Source organism: Canis aureus, chromosome 28 (assembly GCF_053574225.1).
Source record: "Canis aureus isolate CA01 chromosome 28, VMU_Caureus_v.1.0, whole genome shotgun sequence".
NCBI lineage: Eukaryota > Metazoa > Chordata > Mammalia > Carnivora > Canidae > Canis > Canis aureus.
In genome coordinates this window covers 30,617,112-30,639,053 of record NC_135638.1, presented here as the reverse complement: position 1 = coordinate 30,639,053, position 21,942 = coordinate 30,617,112, and the positions used below count along the sequence as shown (strand labels likewise).

At 37.8% G+C, this 21,942-nt stretch overlaps 1 protein-coding gene across 3 annotated transcripts in view; it reads left to right on the top strand.

Moving 5' to 3' along the window:
* The window catches only part of CHD7 (chromodomain helicase DNA binding protein 7), a 192,200-nt gene that overhangs the window by 137,651 nt on the left and 32,607 nt on the right, over positions 1-21,942 (top strand). For all 3 annotated transcript variants that reach the window (XM_077876852.1, XM_077876850.1, XM_077876851.1), the window contains exons 8-15: positions 3,615-3,729; positions 7,252-7,335; positions 8,891-9,028; positions 9,125-9,246; positions 9,817-10,060; positions 11,203-11,379; positions 16,745-16,888; positions 18,291-18,546. In XM_077876852.1, the coding sequence (XP_077732978.1) occupies positions 3,615-3,729; positions 7,252-7,335; positions 8,891-9,028; positions 9,125-9,246; positions 9,817-10,060; positions 11,203-11,379; positions 16,745-16,888; positions 18,291-18,546 (1,280 nt within the window). The remainder of the gene's footprint in view (positions 1-3,614; positions 3,730-7,251; positions 7,336-8,890; positions 9,029-9,124; positions 9,247-9,816; positions 10,061-11,202; positions 11,380-16,744; positions 16,889-18,290; positions 18,547-21,942) is intronic.

Here is a 21,942-nt window from a genome sequence, read left to right as displayed (position 1 = left end):
TTCATGAAATAATCACATGGTTCAAAAGTCAGAACTTCCACATAAGGATATTCAAAGACACATCCTTTTCCCTTTCCTTCCACCTCATTCCTACTTACCTTCTCATCAATCCCAGATTTATCCTTTCTGTAATTTTTGGTATGAACACACAGATAACATATATGTATATGTGTGTGTGTGTGTGTGTAAATATATATACATAAAATATTTTACATATAATAAAAGTATTATTTTCTCCTATTTTCTTACAAAAAATAGCAACTATCAGTACACATTTTCACTTTGCTTTTTAATAATACTGTATTTTGGCAATTATTCAATATCAAACCATAAGGTCTTCTTCACTCTTTGTTACTGCTCCATTTCATGGCTGTGTCATCACTCATCCAAATACATCCTGTGCATGTGGGCATGTAAATTGCTTTTGATATTTTATAGTTATAGATAATGCTACAGTATATATTCTCATGCCTATATATTTTGAGATTGTTTTAGGCACAGTTAGAGGGTGAAATCCTAGGAATGGGATTGCTGTATTCAAAGGCAAACATATATGTAGTTCTATTAGGTATTGCCACATTCCCTTCCATAAGGGTGTGGCCCTTTGCCTTCCTACCAACAATGTAAGAGACCATCTGTTTCCCTACAAACTTTCCAATGTAGTATGGTAGTTTCATTTTTTGTGAAAAATTGTATTTTGCTTTAGTTTTTTTTTTTCTTAATTTGTGAACAAGAACATCTTTTCATTAGTTTAATGGCCATTTTTATATCTTCTTTTGTGAGTTGTGTCATCATGTCCTCTGCCCATTTTTCTGTGTGATCTGTTGCAACTATGTTTTCTTAGTTTCTATTATCCTTTGACTTTATATTTTTATTGCATTGTAAATTAAAGAAATTTTTTATGTATTTAGATTTATTAATATTTTCTCTTATTGTATATGGCATTTGAGCCATAGCTAGAAAGCTTTTCCCTACCCCCAGATTAAAGAGGAACTTGCCATGTTTTCCTCTAGTACCTGCATGGTTTCATTTTCTGTGTGTAGGTGCTTGATCTACTTGGTGTTTATTTTGGGGTATGGCATAAAGTATAGTAATATTTGGTTACTATAAAATTGGTTCCAATTTTATACTTTTCCAAATATTGTTGTTTTAGCACTATTATTAAAAAGTCCATCTTCATCCTGGCAATTTGAGATATGTTCCTTATCATGTCCTAAATTTATATATTTATTTGGAACTATATACGTACCTTTTTTTTTTTTTTTTTTAAAGAGAGAGAGCAGGGGAAGGGCAGAGGGGGAGAGAGAGAATCTCAAGCAGGCTCTGCACTGGGCTCGATCTCATGACCTTAAGCTCTTGACCTGAGCCGAAATTAAGAGTCAGGCATTCAACCCAGGTGCCCCTGTACCATGTTTTAATCCCTTGATCTGCCTTTCTATTCATGAGCCAGTAGCATGCTGTTTTACTTATAAAGGCTTATGGTATATTTTAATGTCTAGTGTATCTAATTTCCCCTAAAAACTTCCCCTTTTTAGTGTTTTTCTGGATGTTCTTGCATGTTTATTTGTATATATGTCAGTATTAACTCACCTAACACCATAAAAATGCTTCTTTATATTTTATTTATATTTATATTGTATTACATTTACGAATTTATGATTTATGATGGTGAGTCATGCTCTCTAAAAATAAGGTTGTCTTTCTAGTCCATTCAACTCTATTTTTGTGTATTTTAGAAGGGTTTTGAATATTTCCTTATACATTTCATACATTTGTAAATTAAATACATTGCTAAGCATTTAATGTTTGTTGATAACATAAGTGGTTTTCTCTACCATTGTATCTTCTGATTATTGTTAGTGTAAATGGAAGCTATTGACTTCTGTATGTTAATTTTATATCCTGCTACATTGCTAAATTATTTCATTTTATTATTTGAATGAGTATTCTAATGGATTATCTAGGGTTTCCCAGCTATGCAGTTATACAGTCTATAAATAGGGGTAGTTTTACTTCTTTCCAATTATTGCCCCTCCTTGTTTTCTCTTGTCTAATAGCATTGGCTAGTGCCTCAAGTACAATATTGAATAATAGTGGGGGTGGTGAGTATCCTTGCCTTCTTTCTGTTCTTAGTGAGAGCTGTGGTTTTTCTCCACTTAGTAATGCAGAATCACTATCCAAAAAATTACAGCCCAGTTTACAAATGAGAGAGTGACTAAATGCCTATGTCCACCTCACAGCCACACCAGTGGTGCTTTTAAAGGCATGTGCTGCACCTTAGGAAAGACAAGGGTGTTGACTTACACAAATGTCTTTTTCTATCCAATAATTAGACTAGACTAGGTTATTTTTATAGTATTTGTTTCTGATAATATGCAGTAGCAGGTTGCACATTATTTATTGGAAATTGAGAAAGTACTTGAAAGTAGAAAATAAAATACTTGGAATCTTACCACCCAGAAATGATCATTATTAACATTTTGATGCATTTTCATCTAGGCTCTTTTCTCTGTGTGCATGTGTGTACAGGGTTTATATCAATTCATATCCTACAAGGTATATGTATTTAAAGTCCTTATCTCCCTCAGTCAATTGTAGAAGGACTAAATTAGTCCTTCCTTTTGCATATTATACTTTACATAAATATAAACGATATAATGCTTAATATCATAAGCCTTTTCCATGTCATTGATCATTTTTGACAGATTTTAGAATGGCTGCATAATTTCTAAGAGTAGTAGTACCTTGATTTTGAAATAGGCACATATTCAGCACCTTATTTCTTTTTAATGTCATCACCAGAAAGAGGAATAGGAGACAGGCTATCTGGGGCAGGGAGAGAATGATGGTACAAAAGAATATTGAAATAGCAAACCAAAGAATGTCAAAGTATCATAAAATGTTAACTATATACCTATAGTCAAAGGGAGGGTGAGAGTGTTCAAGTTGAGGTTAGAGAGAACAGCTGTGCTTGGAGCAGGCCGTGGTGAGTATGAAGAGGAGAGGACTTGCCCAGTGTGAGGACTAGGTAGACAGTAGAGAGGGAAAAATTCACAGGGGTCCAAGAAACATCATTTCAAAGCTCCTGGAAGAATGAAGCTGGGAGGGCAGAAATTGATCAGGGGCTGGTTGGGGTGTGGGTGTTCAGAGAGCAAGTGATGGTTCTTTTCTCTCTGATTGCTCTAGAAGGACTAGGTTAGGTTTACCAGTGCTGTTTTAAATTTGAATTCTCTTAACTTGATGGAAACCTTTTATTTCTCAATTAATGATAAAAGGCTCAAAATGTAAATTCATAATTAGGGCCACCCTGTAGTGCTAATTGTTTTGTATTGAAGTGTAATCCATTCACTTATGGAAACAGCTTGTTAGTAGGTCCTTTCCTCTTTTTAATGGGAGATAAATAAGAGAACTGGAGGCTTAGGATGGAAGACAAATTCAGGCACTATTACTGATTTTTTTTTCTTATTCTCAAACATGAATAATTGTATTGAATGTTGATCAGCAGTCTCAATAAGTAGGTAAACAGCTTATTTTGTTAATTATTTAGTTGATTTTGGGGGGGAATAATAAAATTATTTTCTACATGTTTCAAGTATATTATTTTATTCTTTTAGCTCTTATCTTCATTGTCAATGGGCATCTGTAGAAGATCTGGAAAAAGATAAGAGAATTCAGCAAAAGATCAAACGATTTAAGGCAAAGCAGGGCCAGAACAAATTCCTTTCAGAGGTATGAAATACCCAGTTAATTTTCTTAAGTAGTAACTTTCTTAAAGTGTTTGACTTTTGAATTTTAGTTTAGCAAATGGCTAAGAAAAAAAATAGTTTGCCTCATTTGGTGCTGTTACTTACATACTGGTAACTGGTTATTGCTAAAAAAAATTTGTAAACAGGAAATTTCTCATTCTTCCTGTTGCTTAGTCTAGAAGATACTGGTCCTTATATTATGTGGAAATATGATGGTATCATTAAAATCTTGTAATGAAAGTATAGTTAGCAGATGGTGAAAAAAGTCACTGGATAAAAGTTCTATTAAGATTTAGTGAGTTAAAGACTCTATAGTAAGTATTAAATACAGTTTCTAGAATGTCAGTTACTTCTACTAAGGAAAGTATGTGGCAGATTTCTTTTGCTCAAGTTAATACCCGATCACTAAACTCATCTTTACTAATGATGTGTGCCATGTGGTATTAGAAGTTGGTATAATGTCTTTGCCTGTCTCCCTTTATCCTAAATTATCGATGATGAAAAAGGTAACCATACCTAGGGCAGGGAAGGAAATCTGCATTTTTTAAAAGAAGTTCCAGATTTCCCCTCCAACATAACTTGATTGCATTAAAAATGCTTTTGCAGACTGCTTACTGGGGTCTCTGGACTTTTGCTCACCAATTTGGTTTCACTTACAGCCTCAAAAAGATAAAAGAGAAACCTTCACATTGAAAGATTAAACTTGCTGATTTATTAGTTTCCCTCTCCATAAAGGAGTTAACAGAATGTAAACTGCAAAGAAGTGTGAAATTTGATGCAAAATAATGCCTGTTTAACAACCTACTTCGCACCCCCACCCCTTTTTGGACATGAGGGGTGGGGATGGAAGAGTGTTCAGTACTTTTCTGTCATAAAATCCTTATAATCTCAGATGACAAGTCTGTGGTCTCCTGAAGTCTGATTTCCATGCTCCCAACAGGCAGATTGTAAAGTTTGTATTAGATGGGTGATTGGGTGGCAGTGGTTTTATTGGACATATGTCTGCATCACCACCTTTTCTGATCCGAGTATTCAGCTTCCTTGCAGTGCAGTAATTAACACTGAGGTGGATTGGAGTTACTCACATGTGTCTCTTTTACCTCTTAGAGAATATTTAAATGATTTTTTTTTAAAGGGCAGATTTTAAGAAAATACTTAAGATTCTATTTTTTTTGTGACCTTCTTAATGAAACTGAAGTTAAGTGTTGGTGACAATTCGGCAAGTTGAAATCATTAGCTTTATTTTAAAAAGACACCATATGTTCTTCTGACCTTTTCTTTATGGATCAATGTAGGGAGAAGGAAAGAGGGCAGTGGTAGCTTCCCCCACCCCCACCATCCTTAAGTCCTGGTTCTGTTTATGAAATTTATTTGGACCTTGTTTGCTGGTGTCAGCTGCAGTTCAGGGATTTGTGCCTGGTCCTACCTATGTAGCCTTATCTATTTGGGTCTATCTATGTGAATAACCTATTGCTACGGTTGAAATATATTATCTTGAGTGGTAACTTGGCAACTAGAAATCTTAAGTTTTGTCCTGAGTGGAAGTAGCTAAACTCCAGTCTGAAAAGATGATCTGAGGGCAAGCACAAAAAAGATAGCAACTCTCTTCCTCTCTTTCTCTTTTACACACAGACACATGCACACTCAGGCACACACACGGACACACACGCCCTGGTTTCAGGTGTTCCATGGTGCTGCTGCTTTGGGATTTTTAATTATGACTGCTTTTGCATTCTTTGTTTCACCTAGGCATCCTTTTAAGTCCGCTGTACCTAAATCTCTGTTCAAAGTGGAAATTGCATCCCATGCATGATGGCCCAGATTATTCTCTGGGAGAATGGATGTGTTCAGGAGTAAGGTTAAGGATTTTAATTCATCAGTGAAAGCTGCCATTTAAGAAACAAGGTGTCTTAAAAGGAACTTTTATCATCAAAGTTTTAATGGAAAGTTTTAGTGTTCATACTATATAAGAACAATGCATACATATTGTGTACCTAAACCTAGATGCTTTTGACGAAGCCAGTGCATTAATACATTAACATTTTAAATGAACATTTAGATGGATTTTTTGCACTGTTCAAAGGCATTTCTCATTTCTTCTTCATAATTTTGTGTTCAAAGGACCTAAACCACACTTTTTGTTTTGTTTTGTTTTTGTTTTTTTAAGATTTTATTTATTCATGAGAGACACAGAGAAAGGCAGAGACATAGGCAGAGGGAGAAGCAGGCTCCCTAGTGGGAGCCTGATGTAGAACTCGATCCCAGTACCCCAGGATCACAACCTGAGCCAAAGGCAGACACTCAACCACTGAGGCACTCAGATGCCCCCAAACCAGATGTTTTAAATGGACACAGTAGCCCAGAGAATGTTTGCTATCCTTGTGACCAAACAGCTTATTTTTTTAACCTGCATTTTAGAAGATATGAACAGTGTTGAAGCGACTTCCACTATGTCTTGTAGAAGCTTTTTTTTTTTTTTTTTTTTTTTTAAAGATTTTATTTATTTATTCATGAGAAGCGGGCTCCATGCAGGGAGCCTGATGTGGGACTCTATCCCGGGTCTCCAGGATCACACCCGGAGCTGATGGCAGTGCTAAACCGCTGAGCCACCCGGGCTGCCCTTGCAGAAGCTTTTTAATGCAGTTATGTTACTGATAAATTCATCTCTAGGCACACATAATAATGTATCTTCTGTTTTCTAATTTGCCTGATTCTGACTTCTTTAAAGTATGGCATAGTCTGTAATTTCCCTTTGAGCCATATTCTGTTCTTTTATAAAGAGATGACCTTGCAAGGAAGTTAGTATTACTTTACTTCGTAAAGATTGTTAATACATTGGCTAAATAACCCAATTATTTAAGCCTCATTTCTTTATTCTTTATACTTTTAGCCAGATGCTCTATATTCAGTACAAATAAATCATTAGAACACTTAGATTAACGATAAGACTATATTCAGATGAGGGTACAGATTGATTGGCAAAGACAACCAGATACCCTAAACTGTTCACACTAAAAATAGGAAGCTCACTGGTTTCAGTATTTTTTAGCTTTTGAATAGCATTCTGTAAATGATGCTGTAAGGCCTCAGACAACTCCAGTAGTTATGAGACTCCAGTAGCACTTAACTTTGCATGGCTCTGAGACTTTATTGCAAGCTGTAGTTTCTAGAATGCTAAATGCATTGCATGCCATAAGCCTTTTGGATTGCTCATTAGTGAATTGTAATTTCACACTTCATTTAAAATATTCTTAAACATTCTCTCACAGTAAAAAGGTTTCACACAGTAATTAAAAGACCCGGTTAACAAAGTCTGAGAAGTCTGATTTCCTCATGGGGAATGATTTTGCTAAATTGTAGCATTTCAATTAATATAATAGAATTTGCCAAATATAAATTTTTATTTTTCTGTGGCCCCCAAAATATTATTGCCTGGTGAAAAGTGGAATAACGTTTACTCTTAGGAATTAAATGCACATTTTAACTTTTTTTTCCTTTGGTGCAGATTGAAGATGAGCTTTTTAATCCAGATTATGTGGAGGTTGACCGGATAATGGACTTTGCACGTAGCACAGATGAACGGGGAGAGGTAACAGAAGATCATTTGTATTAGGGGGCAGTGACTCAGACAGCTTATGTGTGTTTACAGAGAATGATTATGGAATCCTAGATCAGGTCCTGGTTCAGAGCGTTGGATTGTGACACACTTGGTCTAAATTTAACTGAAACTTACTATTAGTTTTATGACCTAATAGTGCTAAATGTGTTCTTTGCTTAGTTTGAGAGCTTTTTAAAAGAAATCAATTTTCAATACGAAACAAATACATTGGCACTTTACACAATTTCAGAATATGATCAATTAAGAATTCAGTACAGTTTGATATAAACGTATTATGAAGCACAAATTTCCCATACGTAATTAAGAGTGCTCTTGTAGAAGAATGGAATTAAATGTTATTTAACATTGTACATCCATAGTGAAGTTGATGAACCTCATTGAGTGTGGTGCACAGAGGATAATGTAAAATAATTCTCTTTATGAGTTCTTGGCATTTTCATGTTGCTTTGCAAAGCCCTGTGAGGTTGTAAAGGATGGTTGATTGGGGCAGGAAGAGTCAAGACCAGTCTAGTGCCTTCCTGACCATATTGTCTTGCTAATGATATATATGCACCCACTATGAGTTCTGTCATTCCTGGCTTCCTTGTGTAAATTAAGTTTTATATAAAAATGTTTAGAACTTACTTATCTAGTGAGATTTGCAGTGAACTCCCATTTTTTCCAGACTGTTATCATGAAGTCTATGATGCTTCTGTATCTATAATGTGATATTTACTTTTCTAGTTTTACTTAGCTGTACTTAAAAGAAGATTGTTTTATTGCATACTTACACAGTACAGTGAATGTTTTTAATATCACAACGAGGTCAGTGTGCTTTAGTCTTGAAGTGAAGATTGACAGACTCAAGTATTTTCTAGAGGAAAGATAAGGGAAATCCTGTTGATCTGCATTACCCAAAATATTTTTTCTCTGATATACTAGAGCTCAAACACTTTATGTATGTATGTATATATGTATGTATGTAATCTGTACACCCGGCGTGGGGCTCAGACTTACAACCTTGAGATCAAGAGTCGCATGCTCTTCCGACTGAGCCAGCCAGGTGCCCCTCAAACACTTTATTTTAAAGCGATTAGATACGAACAATACCTCTCTTTAAGAAAAAGGCAGAGATACTAATACAGACTGGTTTCTTATTCTTTAAGAAACTAATTATATAAATGTATTATAATGATTTACCATATAAGTCTGAATCAGGCATCTAATAAATGATTTGTACAGATAGGAATAAGGCTTAAATTCAGCTGTGTTACTAACGATTTCTTTATATTTTTGGCTTTTGAAAATAGCAATGAATTTAGGTAAAAGTTAGCTTGTTCTGATGATACCCAGTAATATTATTTCTAATTTACACTTGATACCATTAACTGGGATGACTGTAACAATTGTAGTTTTAAATAAACTTCTACCAACTCAGTTCTTACTGTTGCTGAGGTGTAGTGTCTATCAATAAGTAATGTGTATGTGTATATAGATACATTTCGATCAAATGAATCCAATTCTAATTTATTTAAACCTGCCCCAGCCTGTGACTCACTACCTGGTGAAGTGGTGCTCCCTGCCTTATGAAGACAGCACGTGGGAGCTAAGGCAGGACATAGATCAAGCGAAGATTGAAGAATTTGAGAAACTAATGTCCAGGGAGCCAGAAACAGAGCGTGTGGTAAGACTTGGCTAATGGTGAAGGATTTAATTTGAAAATAGCATAGTGGTGTGGTCTTGGAGAAACCACTAATGGGATTTACTATATTTGAAACAGGAGCGACCTCCTGCTGATGATTGGAAGAAATCGGAGAGTTCCAGGGAGTACAAAAACAATAACAAACTCAGGGAATACCAGTTGGAGGGAGTAAACTGGCTACTTTTCAATTGGTACAACATGTACGTAAAGCATGTTTTTCTTCACTTTTAAGAAGACCTATAGCTTCCTGTGTAGTCATTGAAAATACTAATCAAATAATGTCACACTTTAATCTCTAACCAAAATTATGAGAAACAGCCAGGAATGGAAGTATGATTAATTTTCATCCCACAAACATTAATGCATAGATATTAATGGAAGTATGCAGAAATAATTTTTATGTCCTAGAGCACTTTGTTTGAAAATGTATTTTGTTGAAAAAGAAATGTATTTTGTTGACTCTAAAAGAACATTTGAGGGCAGCCCGGGTGGCTCAGCGGTTTAGCACCGCCTTCAGCCCAGGGTGTGATCCTGGAGACCCAGGATTGAGTCCCATGTCAGGTTCCCCTCATGGAGTCTGCTTCTCCCTCTGCCTGTGTCTCTGCCCCTCTCTCTCTGTGTCTCTCATGAATAAATAAATAAAATCTTAAAAAAGAAAAAGAACATTTGAGATACGCATTTGTGACTATCATAGTATATATTTTGTGAAAAGAAAGCAAAATATCTAACATCTGTACTTACTAAACTTTTGTTTCACTTCCTTCCCAAAGGCGAAACTGCATTTTAGCAGATGAAATGGGTTTGGGAAAGACTATCCAGTCCATTACATTTCTCTATGAGATATATTTGAAAGGAATCCATGGCCCTTTCTTAGTAATTGCCCCATTGTCCACAATCCCCAACTGGGAAAGGGAATTCCGTACCTGGACAGAGTTGAACGTGGTTGTGTATCATGGGAGTCAAGCTAGTCGTCGGACCATTCAGTCGTATGAAATGTACTTCAAAGATCCCCAGGTAAAGCATCTTGAGTGGTATGCTCTGTGCCTATCATGTACATTTCAAGGTATTAGGTATTAAAATGGACTCACATGTTTGGGGAGAAAGTCTAGATTTTACAAAATTGAGAAATTGCTTCAGATTTCTTACCCAATTGTGTTATATTTTCCTATCTTATAAATACAGCTAATTTTTTTACAACCTTTGGTCATTCTGATTATTTGATAAGAATGAATAAAATATTTTTACCTTGGGTGACTATGGAAAATCATTTAATGTGCTGATACACTAATTGGTTTTATTTTGCAAGCCTAAGGAAAAGCTAAATAAAAAATGGTGTTCTTAAATGTAAGCGGAAAAATTATTTTGTTAAACTATTACTAGAAGTAAAAATTTATTGGGCATGCAGTGTTTGTGTGAAACACACCCAAAGGGAAGAACTTCTCCTTTGACTTTTTGTAGCACTTGGGATGATTTTTGACTTACTCTTGTTAGCTGTATACAGTTATTCTATGATACTGACAGTGAAACATCATAAATGAGAAGGAAGAAGAGTATGTGCTAAAATGATTGTAAGCTACAGGTGGTAAGTAAAAATCCTATAACTGGAAATAGGAAGAGTTTTGTTATATGTTTGCTTTGAGTATAAAATCTAACCTATGATTAAATACTTCAAGGAGAAAAATATGGAAATCTATTTTGGTGTTTAACTCTGGATTTGAGAGATTGTTAAAAGTTCTATCCTAGGTGAATGTTTTTTCATTTTAGCACTTCAAAAGAAATGTTACAAAAGTTAAAAAAAAAAAAGTAAAAGATTTTAAACAGTAAACAAGTTTTTATATACTATAGTATATAATCTTTCAGCTTTTCACCTTTTGGGGGTCTCTAGGATATAATTAGAATGGCCACACTTAGTGGCACTTTACTACATATGATCTGTGGAGAAATTGGATTGGAAACTTTACTAATGATTTTCAAACTTCCTTGAAAAAAGAAAGGTTTTTAAAGCTCCCCTGCAAAATAACCTTGAAAACAAAAATGCAACTTGTTACTAAAATAAAGATGTCCCCAAAAGATAAATATATCCATTTTATGCTACTTATTAATCAAAGTTCGTGTAATCTCTAATGCTAAATAATAATTTAGAACCGTTCTTGTAGGGTCGAGTGATAAAGGGGTCCTATAAGTTTCATGCCATCATCACTACATTTGAGATGATTTTGACGGATTGTCCTGAGCTGCGGAATATTCCATGGCGCTGTGTCGTCATTGATGAAGCCCATAGGCTGAAGAATAGGAACTGCAAGCTGCTGGAGGGGCTCAAGATGATGGACTTGGTCAGTGATCGTATTGATGATTCCATTGAACCCGAACAGAATCGTTACCGACTCAGTATTCTCACAGCTCTGAATTTGACTGATACCTGTGTAGGGTGTTTCCAAAGTCTGTCAAATACCATGATATGTCCTCCTGAGCTTTCAGTTTCTCCAAAGTTATGGCTGTTCTTGATTCTGACATTGTTGGCTGGTGTCTTTGCACAATTGTATTACAGTAAGGTATAGTCAGGATATTTTCGCTGAGATGGATTATGAGTATTTGATTTTCCCTTTTGTTTATAAATACTGCCATTTCATAAACTGTGGGCCAGGCTTTGGCCCAGTGATGATAATGAAGTTATATTCCAGGGCTCAACAGTTTTGGCACATTGAATCCAGTAGGACTTGTAGAGTCAAGTTCTTTGTATGGATTAATACCCGGAATTGGTCAAGTTCACACAGACACTTAGAAGTTTGGGGGCATTTACAAGACCTTGGATTTGATCTGGAGTTGTAGACCATACCTCCTCCATACTCTCATACTCTCTCTGCTTCCTAAGAGGTGGTCAGGTTTTTCTTTTTCTTTTTTTTTTTTTTTTTTTTTGGTCAGGTTTTTCTGAATAGATTTTTCTACATTTTTTTCAGTGGGGGTGTTATGGGATAATGTATTATAGAGGTGGTAGGATTTTATTGATTTTCTGTTCCATGCTTCTGTGTATATGGTTTCCTAGCAGAAATTATTACATGACTTCAGTCATCCTCAGACTTCTTTGTTCTCTGTAGTTTGCAAAGTGGGTTTTGATCACTTGTTTTCATTTTTAATGTACATTTTAAAACCTATGTTATTGTCATTCAGTATGTCTTGGATGTTTTGATGAGTTTTTAAAAAGTGCAAAAGATTTAAAAAATCTCTTTGATGTTGCCTTTTGTAGATTAATATGATCTCTTGTTAATTGAGAGTTTGAGTTGGGAAGAACATTCTATACGTTCATGACTATAAATTTATTTACTGAAGAGTGGTACTACCAAAAAGAACACTTAAAAGCTTTCTGTTGCAGCTGCTTCTTTGAAGCAATTTCTTTTATTCATTAGCCAGCAGTTCTTTTAATTAAAAGCAAACAAAATCCAGTTTTGTTTAAAGGAATAAGTCTGACTGAATTATTCTATTAAGTATGGGATTTCCGGGGAACCTGGGTGGCTCAGTTGGTTAAGCGATTGCCTTCAGCTCAGGTCATGATCCCAGGGTCCTGAGATCGAGCCCCAAGTCAGGCTCCCTGCTCAGTGGGGAGCCTGCTTCTCCCTCTCTGCCCCTCCCCCTTACTTGGTGTTCACTTGTGCACTCTCTCTCAAGTAAATAAGTACAATCTTTATATTAAGTATGGAATTTCCATCCTAAGACGTTTCTCATAACCAGTTTATATTATTTGGCGACCAATCCAAAAAAGAAATTAAAATACTTAGAAATAGTGAATAGTCTTGAAGACCTAGGTAAGCACATGGAAAAGAGAAACTCTGAGACTGTATTTGCTCTCTCCATGCAATACTTTAGCATTACATTGAAGTAAACTGGTATTTGCAGGCAAATGCGAGTGTTCATGAAGTACCTAACTACATCTTCCAAGTAGGGACCCATCTTCACAGTGGTCCACGTAAAAGACAGCTAGAGTACCACTTTCTGAAGGCTTAAATAGTCACCTGAGTTTATCTGAGTTGTTTCCTTTTATTAGTTTATGTGCTACCAAGCAGTTGATTCTAACTGCAAAACTGTCCTCCACTGGTGCATACAGATTAGTTAAATGCTGTCAACATCCTACAATGTAATTGTAATCGGGAGACTTGAAAGGATTTTCTGTTGTTTATAGTAACACTTCATTAATGGATTAGAATCTCTTAGCCAGATAATTTTTCTGTTACATATTGCAATGTTCCCTAATTATTTTTCACGTAACAGCCCATATAGAAAGTCATAATATTCTAGATATACCATGTCATAGTGGGACAAAGCTGAGAATGCTGCCCACTGCTATAATGGACCAGCCCTGGGATCCTGACTCTCAGCCCTCCTGGTCATCTCAAGGACTCACATACCTGTTACTCATTCTTGGTTCACTCACCAGGAATCTCTGATAAGCAAATGAAACACAATAATTGTTTTTCTGATGATCAAGAATCTTTCTTGAAAGAGGTTTTCTAGATGGAATACAGCACCGTTGTTCAGAATTAGAATGCAATTGTATTTGTCTAGTTCTGAACAACTAAAGGTTGGCCTTTAAATTCTTATTTACAGTGAACCTTATGATGATGACTTACACAGTGGCCACTTTTTATTCTTGTTTCTTAGAATAAATCACAGTGAAAATAACAAGCAGTAAGTTTATCCAGCTATGTAGCAGGTCAGAGGGAACTGCTGTTTCCTGCACTAGACTCAGTACAAAGGTATACTTGATGAGGATTGTGTTCCAAGTGCATTCTCAGAAAGAGAAGACCACTGAGTGTCTTTAGCTCTCCCATCACAAAAGGAAATGCTCACGAAAATGATTTGTAGAGGGACATTTATGGTCTTCACCATCCTCCACAGAGCTCTGGAAAACCAAGCCATCTCCTTGCCCCTCATTGACAAGGAGGGGATTCTCTGGAGGGGGTAGAAGTTCTTCATTGATTCTGTCATCTTGTCTTTCATTGTCAGGCCTCACACAAATTAAAGAGTCTGCTGAAATGAAATTAAATGCTCATCACTCCATCAGAGCTAAAGAATGGTAATGTTTTCAAGCCAAAAGCATATTTGCTGACATAGCTGAGCTTGGAGATGATAAGCTTACTGGCCCAAGTCTCTTACATGACGTTTTGTGATACGGTGTGTATTAATCAGATGGTCTTTCACAGTTACTTTCTAGTGGAAACCTGGTTTTATCCGACTAGACTACTCGTATGTAACCTTATAAAAGTGTCACGTGTGTAACCATTTGGCATAACGGCTTTAAACAGTCCTTGAGGGAATGTAGAATAAAAAAGGAGTCCCCGGGTGGCTCAGCGGTTTAGCACCTGCATTCAGCCCAAGGCCTGATCCTGGAGACCTGGGATCAAGTCCCACATCAGGCTCCCTGCATGGGGCCTGCTTCTCCCTCTGCCTGTATCTCTGCCTCTCTCTCTCTGTGTGTGTCTGTCATGAATAAATAAAATCTTTTTTTTTTTTAAAAAAAAAAAAGGAGTCCCTTCCAGGGCTCCTGAGTAGCTCAGTTGGCTAAGTGTTTGACTCTTGATCTCAGAATTGTGAGTTCAAGCCCCATGTTGAACTTAAAAAAAAAAAAGGATACATTTACTTTGAAATGAATAAGTTAAAAAAGGCTTTTTCTACGGTATTTGTTTAAAGGTTAGGATTTAGCTCAATCATTAGGGATATGAGAAAACTAGGAGACAATCTTTCGTATCAGTATAGCTCTTTCATGAGTCTGTGACAGCTTAAAAAATTCTTGGGTAAAGTAATTCAGAACTTAAGCATGTCAGGGACTGTAGCCCATGTTACCCACCCATATGGTTAGATATTAGCAAACCTTTTTTTTTTTTTTTTTTTTTTTTTTTTAAGAGAGGAAGAAGGGAGAGGAGAGGGGTTGAAGGATCGGGACTGGGAGAGGAATATCAAACAGACACCATGCCCCAGTGTGGAGCCCAACATGGGCCTCAATCTCACAACCCTGAGATCATGACCTGAGCTGAAATCAAGAGTCGGACCCTTAACTGAGCCAACCAGGTGCTGCCCCTATATTAGAAAATCTTGAACTGATTCCCAATGCCTTTCGCATTATGAATTTAATAAATAAATCCCAAGATGATGGTGGTCTATGTATCTTCCTGAGAGACATCTTTATTCAAAAGGGAGAAAAGGAGAAATAAAAACAAACTGAACTGCTTTACTTCACTTTCAAAGAACTTCATTGAGGGGATCCCTGGGTGGCTCAGCGGTTTAGCGCCTGCCTTTGGCCCAGGGCGCGATCCTGGAGTCCCGGGATCGAGTCCTGCATCGGGCTCCCTGCATGGAGCCTGCTTCTCCCTCCTCCTGTGTCTCTGCCTCTCTCTCTCTCTCTCTCTCTGTCTATCATAAATAAATAAAGAAATCTTTTTTTTTTTTAAAGAACTTCATTGACATATAAGACATGGTAGATATAAAAAATAAAAAAATAAAAAAATAAAAAAGACATGGTAGATATGATGAAAATTAGCACGTCCCTAGTTACATCATTTATCTAGTATTTACTGAGCATATACTCTGCTTGGCAGCCAAGTTTGTGTCAGATTTCACGTTAGGTCAGAATAATTGCTTTTGAACCTACTAGAAGGTAGGATCACTTTCTGAAATAGTTTTATTTGCTGGACTATGTACCAAACAAAATATTAAATAATAAGACTCTTAAGATTAAAAAACTCATATCATTAAAATTGATCACTGAGAAATAGCCCCACTATGTTGGATATATAAAATACAAAGACAAGGGTACAGATGCATAAGGAAAACTGGAGAAACAGCTCGTAAACAGGAAGAATTATTTTAAAGAAATACCTAATTGGTTCAAAGAAACAAAGTTAGAAATAGCATCTGCTTTAAGAAAAAAAAAAGTGATTGTGGTATTTAAAACCAAGCTGACCTCTTTGCTAGTTTGAAATTTTTGCAGAACAAAATAGTTTTTCATATGCTGTTGCATGTAGAAGAACTTCTTTTGTGTCTGAAGTGAGTCATGCAGGAAGCAGATGGGGAGAAGAGCGCTGATGATGTAGAGAACAGAAAGAAGCATGTGAGCTTTCTCTGAGTCTAGGGATTTTGGGAAAAAAACTTTCGTGGAGAAAAAAAGCATTGGGACTCGGGAGACTTGCAAAGCCATGGCACTAAAATGTTGACCTAATAACCCTGGAAAGAAATGAAATGGCAAGACATGTTTGCAAGGTCTGCAGCATTCTAGAGGACCCACACCACAGATCTGTCTGAAGCAGGGTCCGTGTTTTTGTTTTGTTCTGCCTTTGTTTCTGCTACCTGCACTTTACGTATGGTGGATGCTGAGTTGGCATGAACGAGAAGTAGGAAAATGGATATCTAGAGAGAGGCTTTTTTGTTTTTTGTTTTTTAAGATTTTATTTACTTGAGAGAGCACGTGCAAGGCAGATGAGGAGGGAGGGCATGTGGGACAGAGGGTAAGAATCTCAATCAGACTCTGAGCTAAGCACAGAGCCCGTCTGGGGGCCCAGTCCCACAACCCTGAGATTATGACCTGAGCCAAAACCAAGAGTTGGACACTCAACCCACTGAGCCACCAGACGCCCCAGGAGAGCGAGGCTTTCATTTTAATAAACTGTTTTTGTTAGGATTTGATCAGTTGCTTTCCTTGTGTTCCTATAGGAACACAAAGTGCTGCTGACAGGGACCCCACTACAGAACACTGTGGAAGAGCTCTTCAGCTTGCTTCATTTCTTGGAACCAAGTCGCTTCCCTTCAGAAACCACCTTTATGCAAGAATTTGGTGATCTGAAAACAGAAGAACAGGTACTTATCACATCTACTTTGTACGTTAGTCATATAATTTGAAGATTAACCCATGAAATAAATGACAACGCATTGCTATTTAGCTTTTTAAAAATATAAATTATATGAGCTTTTTCTCACCTACTTAGTTAAGTGAGCTTTATATCTCCTCTCCTTGGACGTTCTGGGTCTTTGTTATGGAAGGTTTTCTTGTTCTGTTGTCTGTTTACCCTCATGAGGGGCTGTTGAGATCTGTTGGGAGAGGTTACTTACCTGTTCATGTAATTCTCATAGACTGCCATGCTATTCGGGTAAATGATTTTGCTGTGTATACTTTTGACCACAGTGTTAGAAGCCATGGAAATTATAGTTATTTGCCTCGTGGAGTTTTGAAATTCTAGTCTTATTTCTTGGCTATGTATACTTGGTCATATTGCTTACTTTTCTGAGTCTACATGTTTTCATTTAAACTACCCTCACAGGGATCCCTGGGTGGCTCAGCAGTTCAGCGCCTGCCTTTGGCCCAGGGCGCGATCCTGGAGTCCCGGGATTGAGTCCCATGTCGGGCTCCTGGCATGGAGCCTGCTTCTCCCTCCTCCTGTGTCTCTGCCTCTCTCTCTCTCTCTCTATGTCTATCATAGAATAAATAAATAAATCTTTAAAAAAAATAAAAAATAAAAAAATAAACTACCCCCACAGGATTTCTGTGAGAAGTGAGGTATTGTATATGAAAAGCAGTTAATTATTTTATACATCCTAAGAGTTCTGTGGTATTTATTATTATACTGTATTTGAAACAGAGATGGAGATACACTTGCAATCTTAGTCTTTATGTCCTCCCCTTCACCCCTCCATAATTTATTGTCTAAAGCCTCTTAGTTTAGTTGAGTGAAGTCTGTTTTGTTTTTGCTTTTCCTAAAATAAAAACTGTCTTGTGTGCTGTATATCCAAATGCCAATCAACAGAAACGAGAACCAGAGAGACCTCTCTGCCTTCCTATTGGTGGAGGGAGTAGGTAACACCTGGCCTACTCGTTCACTTAGCTTTTTCTAGAAGGGAAGGGAACTGAGGCATAACACTCCATGACATCACCTCTTCCTTCTTCCTCATCATCCCTGTGGCTTGAGACAAACAGAAGGGAAGCTCAGTGAATAAATTGGGTTCTTTTCTGCTGTGTGCTTGTCAGGCCTTTGGCTTTTCGGGCTCTCAGGTAGCTGAAATAGGCCATTTAACCTGGACTCATTCAACCTTCATACTCTTCTGTCATGCAAGCTGAGAGATCAGTGCCTTCATACCCTTATTGGGCTTTGACAAGTGAAAACCAATGGTAAATGAATAGCATAATCCTGATTTTTTACATTAGAATATGTTTCAGCATGCAAGCGAATCATGATTCCAGTATTTACTTAAGGTCCTTTTTTAGGTGCAAAAACTCCAGGCTATTCTAAAGCCAATGATGTTGCGACGTCTCAAGGAGGATGTAGAAAAGAACTTGGCCCCCAAAGAAGAAACTATTATTGAAGTTGAGCTAACAAACATTCAGAAGAAATATTACCGAGCCATCCTTGAGAAGAATTTCACATTTCTTTCCAAAGGTGGTGGTCAAGCTAATGTACCTAACCTTTTAAACACTATGATGGAGTTACGGAAGTGCTGCAATCATCCATACCTTATTAACGGTAAGCCTATGCACCAGCGAATGTGTTTAAATGACAGAGCTCCAGAAGTCCTGTTTGTCCTCCAGACAGGGGACTTGATGGTTTGTGGTCATTACTGGATCCTGTCATCTCAACGTGGGTTTCACCAGCTTCCTGTTCTTCGTGACGCCTGCTTCTGTGGTGGCTACAGGCAAGGGACCATTGCACCTTCTGATCCCTGCAGCAGCAGGACCTCAGCTCGCTGTTCTCCTACTTTCCTGACTCTGTGTCTTACCCCTTGGAAGGAGGTGTGGGTGCTCATACCTAAAAATCACCAACAGTGCTCATAGTTAAAGAGAGATTAGCCTCAGCAGAGACTTTGGTGTGTGTGTGTGTGTGTGTGTGTGTGTAAATCAGAGAAGTTAAAGAGGAACTGGTGCGAGAAGGCAGCTGGCAGCTGTCTGCAGGAAATTTCAGTCTAGAGACCTCTAGGACCTATTCCCTAAGAATGAGAGATCATTCAAAAACTTTGCTAACAGTTTGTTTCTGTTACTGATGAATACTTTACAGTCTTCCTGTTTTCTTAACTAAATTGATAGTGTCCTGTAACTGATTTGAGTAAAAACCTGTATTATGTACTTCCGAAAATCATTAAAGGGATAAATATGGCATACATGTGATATGTGGGACATTGGAGGATATGAGAGTCTTCAGGCTTGTCAGGGATGGGGATTAGAGAAGCCACAGAGAAAGCAATTGAGACAAGCCTGTGGGGGTGGGAAGGGGTTTGCCAGTGAAGGGCAGAAAAGAGAAGGGCATTTAGGCTGATGTAATAACATGAGCAAAGACAAAGAAGCAGGAAAACAAAGGGGGAACTTGCCCAAAGTATAAAGTCCATGTAAGAAGCAGTGGGACAGGGAACCTGAGGCACATAGTGGCCCCAGCTATGGAAAGGCTTCGAGGCTAGGTCATGGAATTTGGCTTTTGTCTGCAGACAGTGGAGAACCATGGCTAGTGTTTGAGCTGAGAAATGATTCAGGATGATTGATCTGGCAACATCATATAAAACAGATGGGAGGGAGCGGGGAAAGACCTGCTAGAAGGCTCTTGCTGCCTGCCCTGCTGGCCGGAGTTAATATGGGTTAAAGAAAGGTGATGGCCGGCTGAGTTGGGGTGTTTGTGTGTGATTGCAAATGGCTGGCAACGCCATTAGGTTCCTTTCTAGGTGAGTAGGAACAAAGCTTAGTTTTGTCTTTATCACAATCCATGAAGTTCAGAGGCAGCTAATTTAAAGAATCCCATCCTCCACTCCCCGCCCCCATTCATGACATACACACCTGTCAGGCATCTCAGACCCCCATGTTCCTGTTATTAAATGACAGAATGGTCCACACCTGCAAGACTGTCTCAGCATAGCACCTGAGCTCATTGTTGTGGTGTGACATCGATGAATTTCCTTTTCAGACTTTGTGCTTTTAGCTTTGTCTTCTAAAGAGAGTATCGTGTGTGATAATTATATGTTTAATGCTGCCAGCCTACTAATCACTGTGTGTTTAAGAGCCTATAAGGCCATTATTGTGAGTGTTGACCTGTCTATTCCTGAGGTGGGGAGGTGGAGTTGGGGCTTAGGGTGACTGATGGTGTGAGTAAAGCACAATACATGTGTGACAGATGCACACTTTTGCATTTAATATCTGGTGAAAAGAAAATGAGGAATAGTAGCGTCCACGGGGCACAGGAGGACACTCACAAAAGAGCTTAAATGCTGCGAGCAGGATGTGTGTGAAAGGGTTGACCTCAGTGATAGTTGTCAGATACCCGCTTGCAGCTCTCTCAAGTTTACCTGGTCTGCTTACGTGCTCATTATATGCATTGAACATTCGGGGGAGGAGTCGTCTCTTCCTTGGCTGATTGCTCTTCAGGGTCATCTTATTTAATTCATTGTTGACCATGAGTTTTTTAGGATTTCTAAAATTTGGGTCTGTGGCAGTTGTCCTAGTTGGTCACACCTTGGGGTCAGTGTTCTGTGCCTACAGGTTATGAAGAATCTGTTAAGCAGTGTGTCTTTATATACCTCTATGCTGAGAAGCTGAAAGTATATACACACACAGTAGGCGTTACAACTGCCTGGGTAGCTCATGTGGATGTTGGGTTTCACTGAGGTTGCTCTACGGCCAGTACCTCCCATTTTCATCCACAATCTGGAGTAGAAGGTATACTGATGGGCTGCCACCTCTACACATGTAACTGAGCTGATTCAAGGAAGTTTTCAGTGTTGAAGTTTAAATCGAAATTCCTATTGGTGGTGGCAGAGTCAAGCAGCCCCCATCAAGCTAAAGTTCAATTCAGGAAAGCATAACATTTTGGTAATTGTGGAAAGTAGAAGCAACTATATGCATAAGTTGGTGACATATGGTGTAATATAAGTAAAGCAGAGGGAAGAAAATTAGAAAGGATGGTAGAACACAAACTGAGTAATATTTTAAATGTGGGTTGATATCTTAAGTGCTTAGCGCAGTTTTGGGGGGTGCACTGTGAGTACTGGCTAATTGTTGCTACTTGTTGCTTTATTAGATCAGGGTAGCAGGTAACTGGGAAACATAAATGCAGTTACAGTTACTGGCCCCAGCCTCAAGAGAGTGGAATGTCCAGTTTTAGGTTCCCTATGTGAGAGTACAAATAATGTTGAAAACTTGGTCAAGGTCCCCTAATGGTTAGGAGTGACATCAGGGTCATTTGTTGTCGTTGTTGGAGATCTGAGCAGCACAGAGAAGAAGAGGCAGAAAGGGATCCCTGGGTGGCAGCAGTTGAACGCTTGCCTTTGGCCCAGGGCGTGATCCTGGAGTCCCAGGATCGAGTCCCACATCAGGCTCCCTGCATGGAGCCTGCTTCTCCCTCTGCCTGTGTCTCTGCCTCTCTCTCTGTGTCTCTCATGAATACATAAATAAAATCTTAAAAAAAAAAAAAAAGAATAGGCAGAAAGAAAATAAGCTGAAGCTTGCATGATGGGATGAATTTCAGATAAATAATCCTAACTCTTTTTTTGGTAATCTTTGAAAGAAAATTATTTCTTGTTTGTGGCTGGATGACATTGGCCAGATAATAATTTCTTGTTATAGCTAGCTACCATCGCAGGTACTGTTTTCACAGTGACCATCTGTTTAAGTCAGATTTCCACACTCGCTTCAAGTGAGTGCACACTCGTTTCAATTTGTCTTTGAGACACACACACATTTTGAAATGTAGCGTGAATAGTACTTTAATTTAGGGCAGTGTCAACAAAGTATTTTGGCTTATCATAACCTATTTCCAGCTAATTTTCAGATTGATATTTGCAAATCTAACATCAAGATAAATGGTAAATTGGGCAGTTTGGCTGTGATGTTGCAAGGTAGAAATTGCTTTCTCTTCAATACCTTCACCACCCTTCTTTCCTAC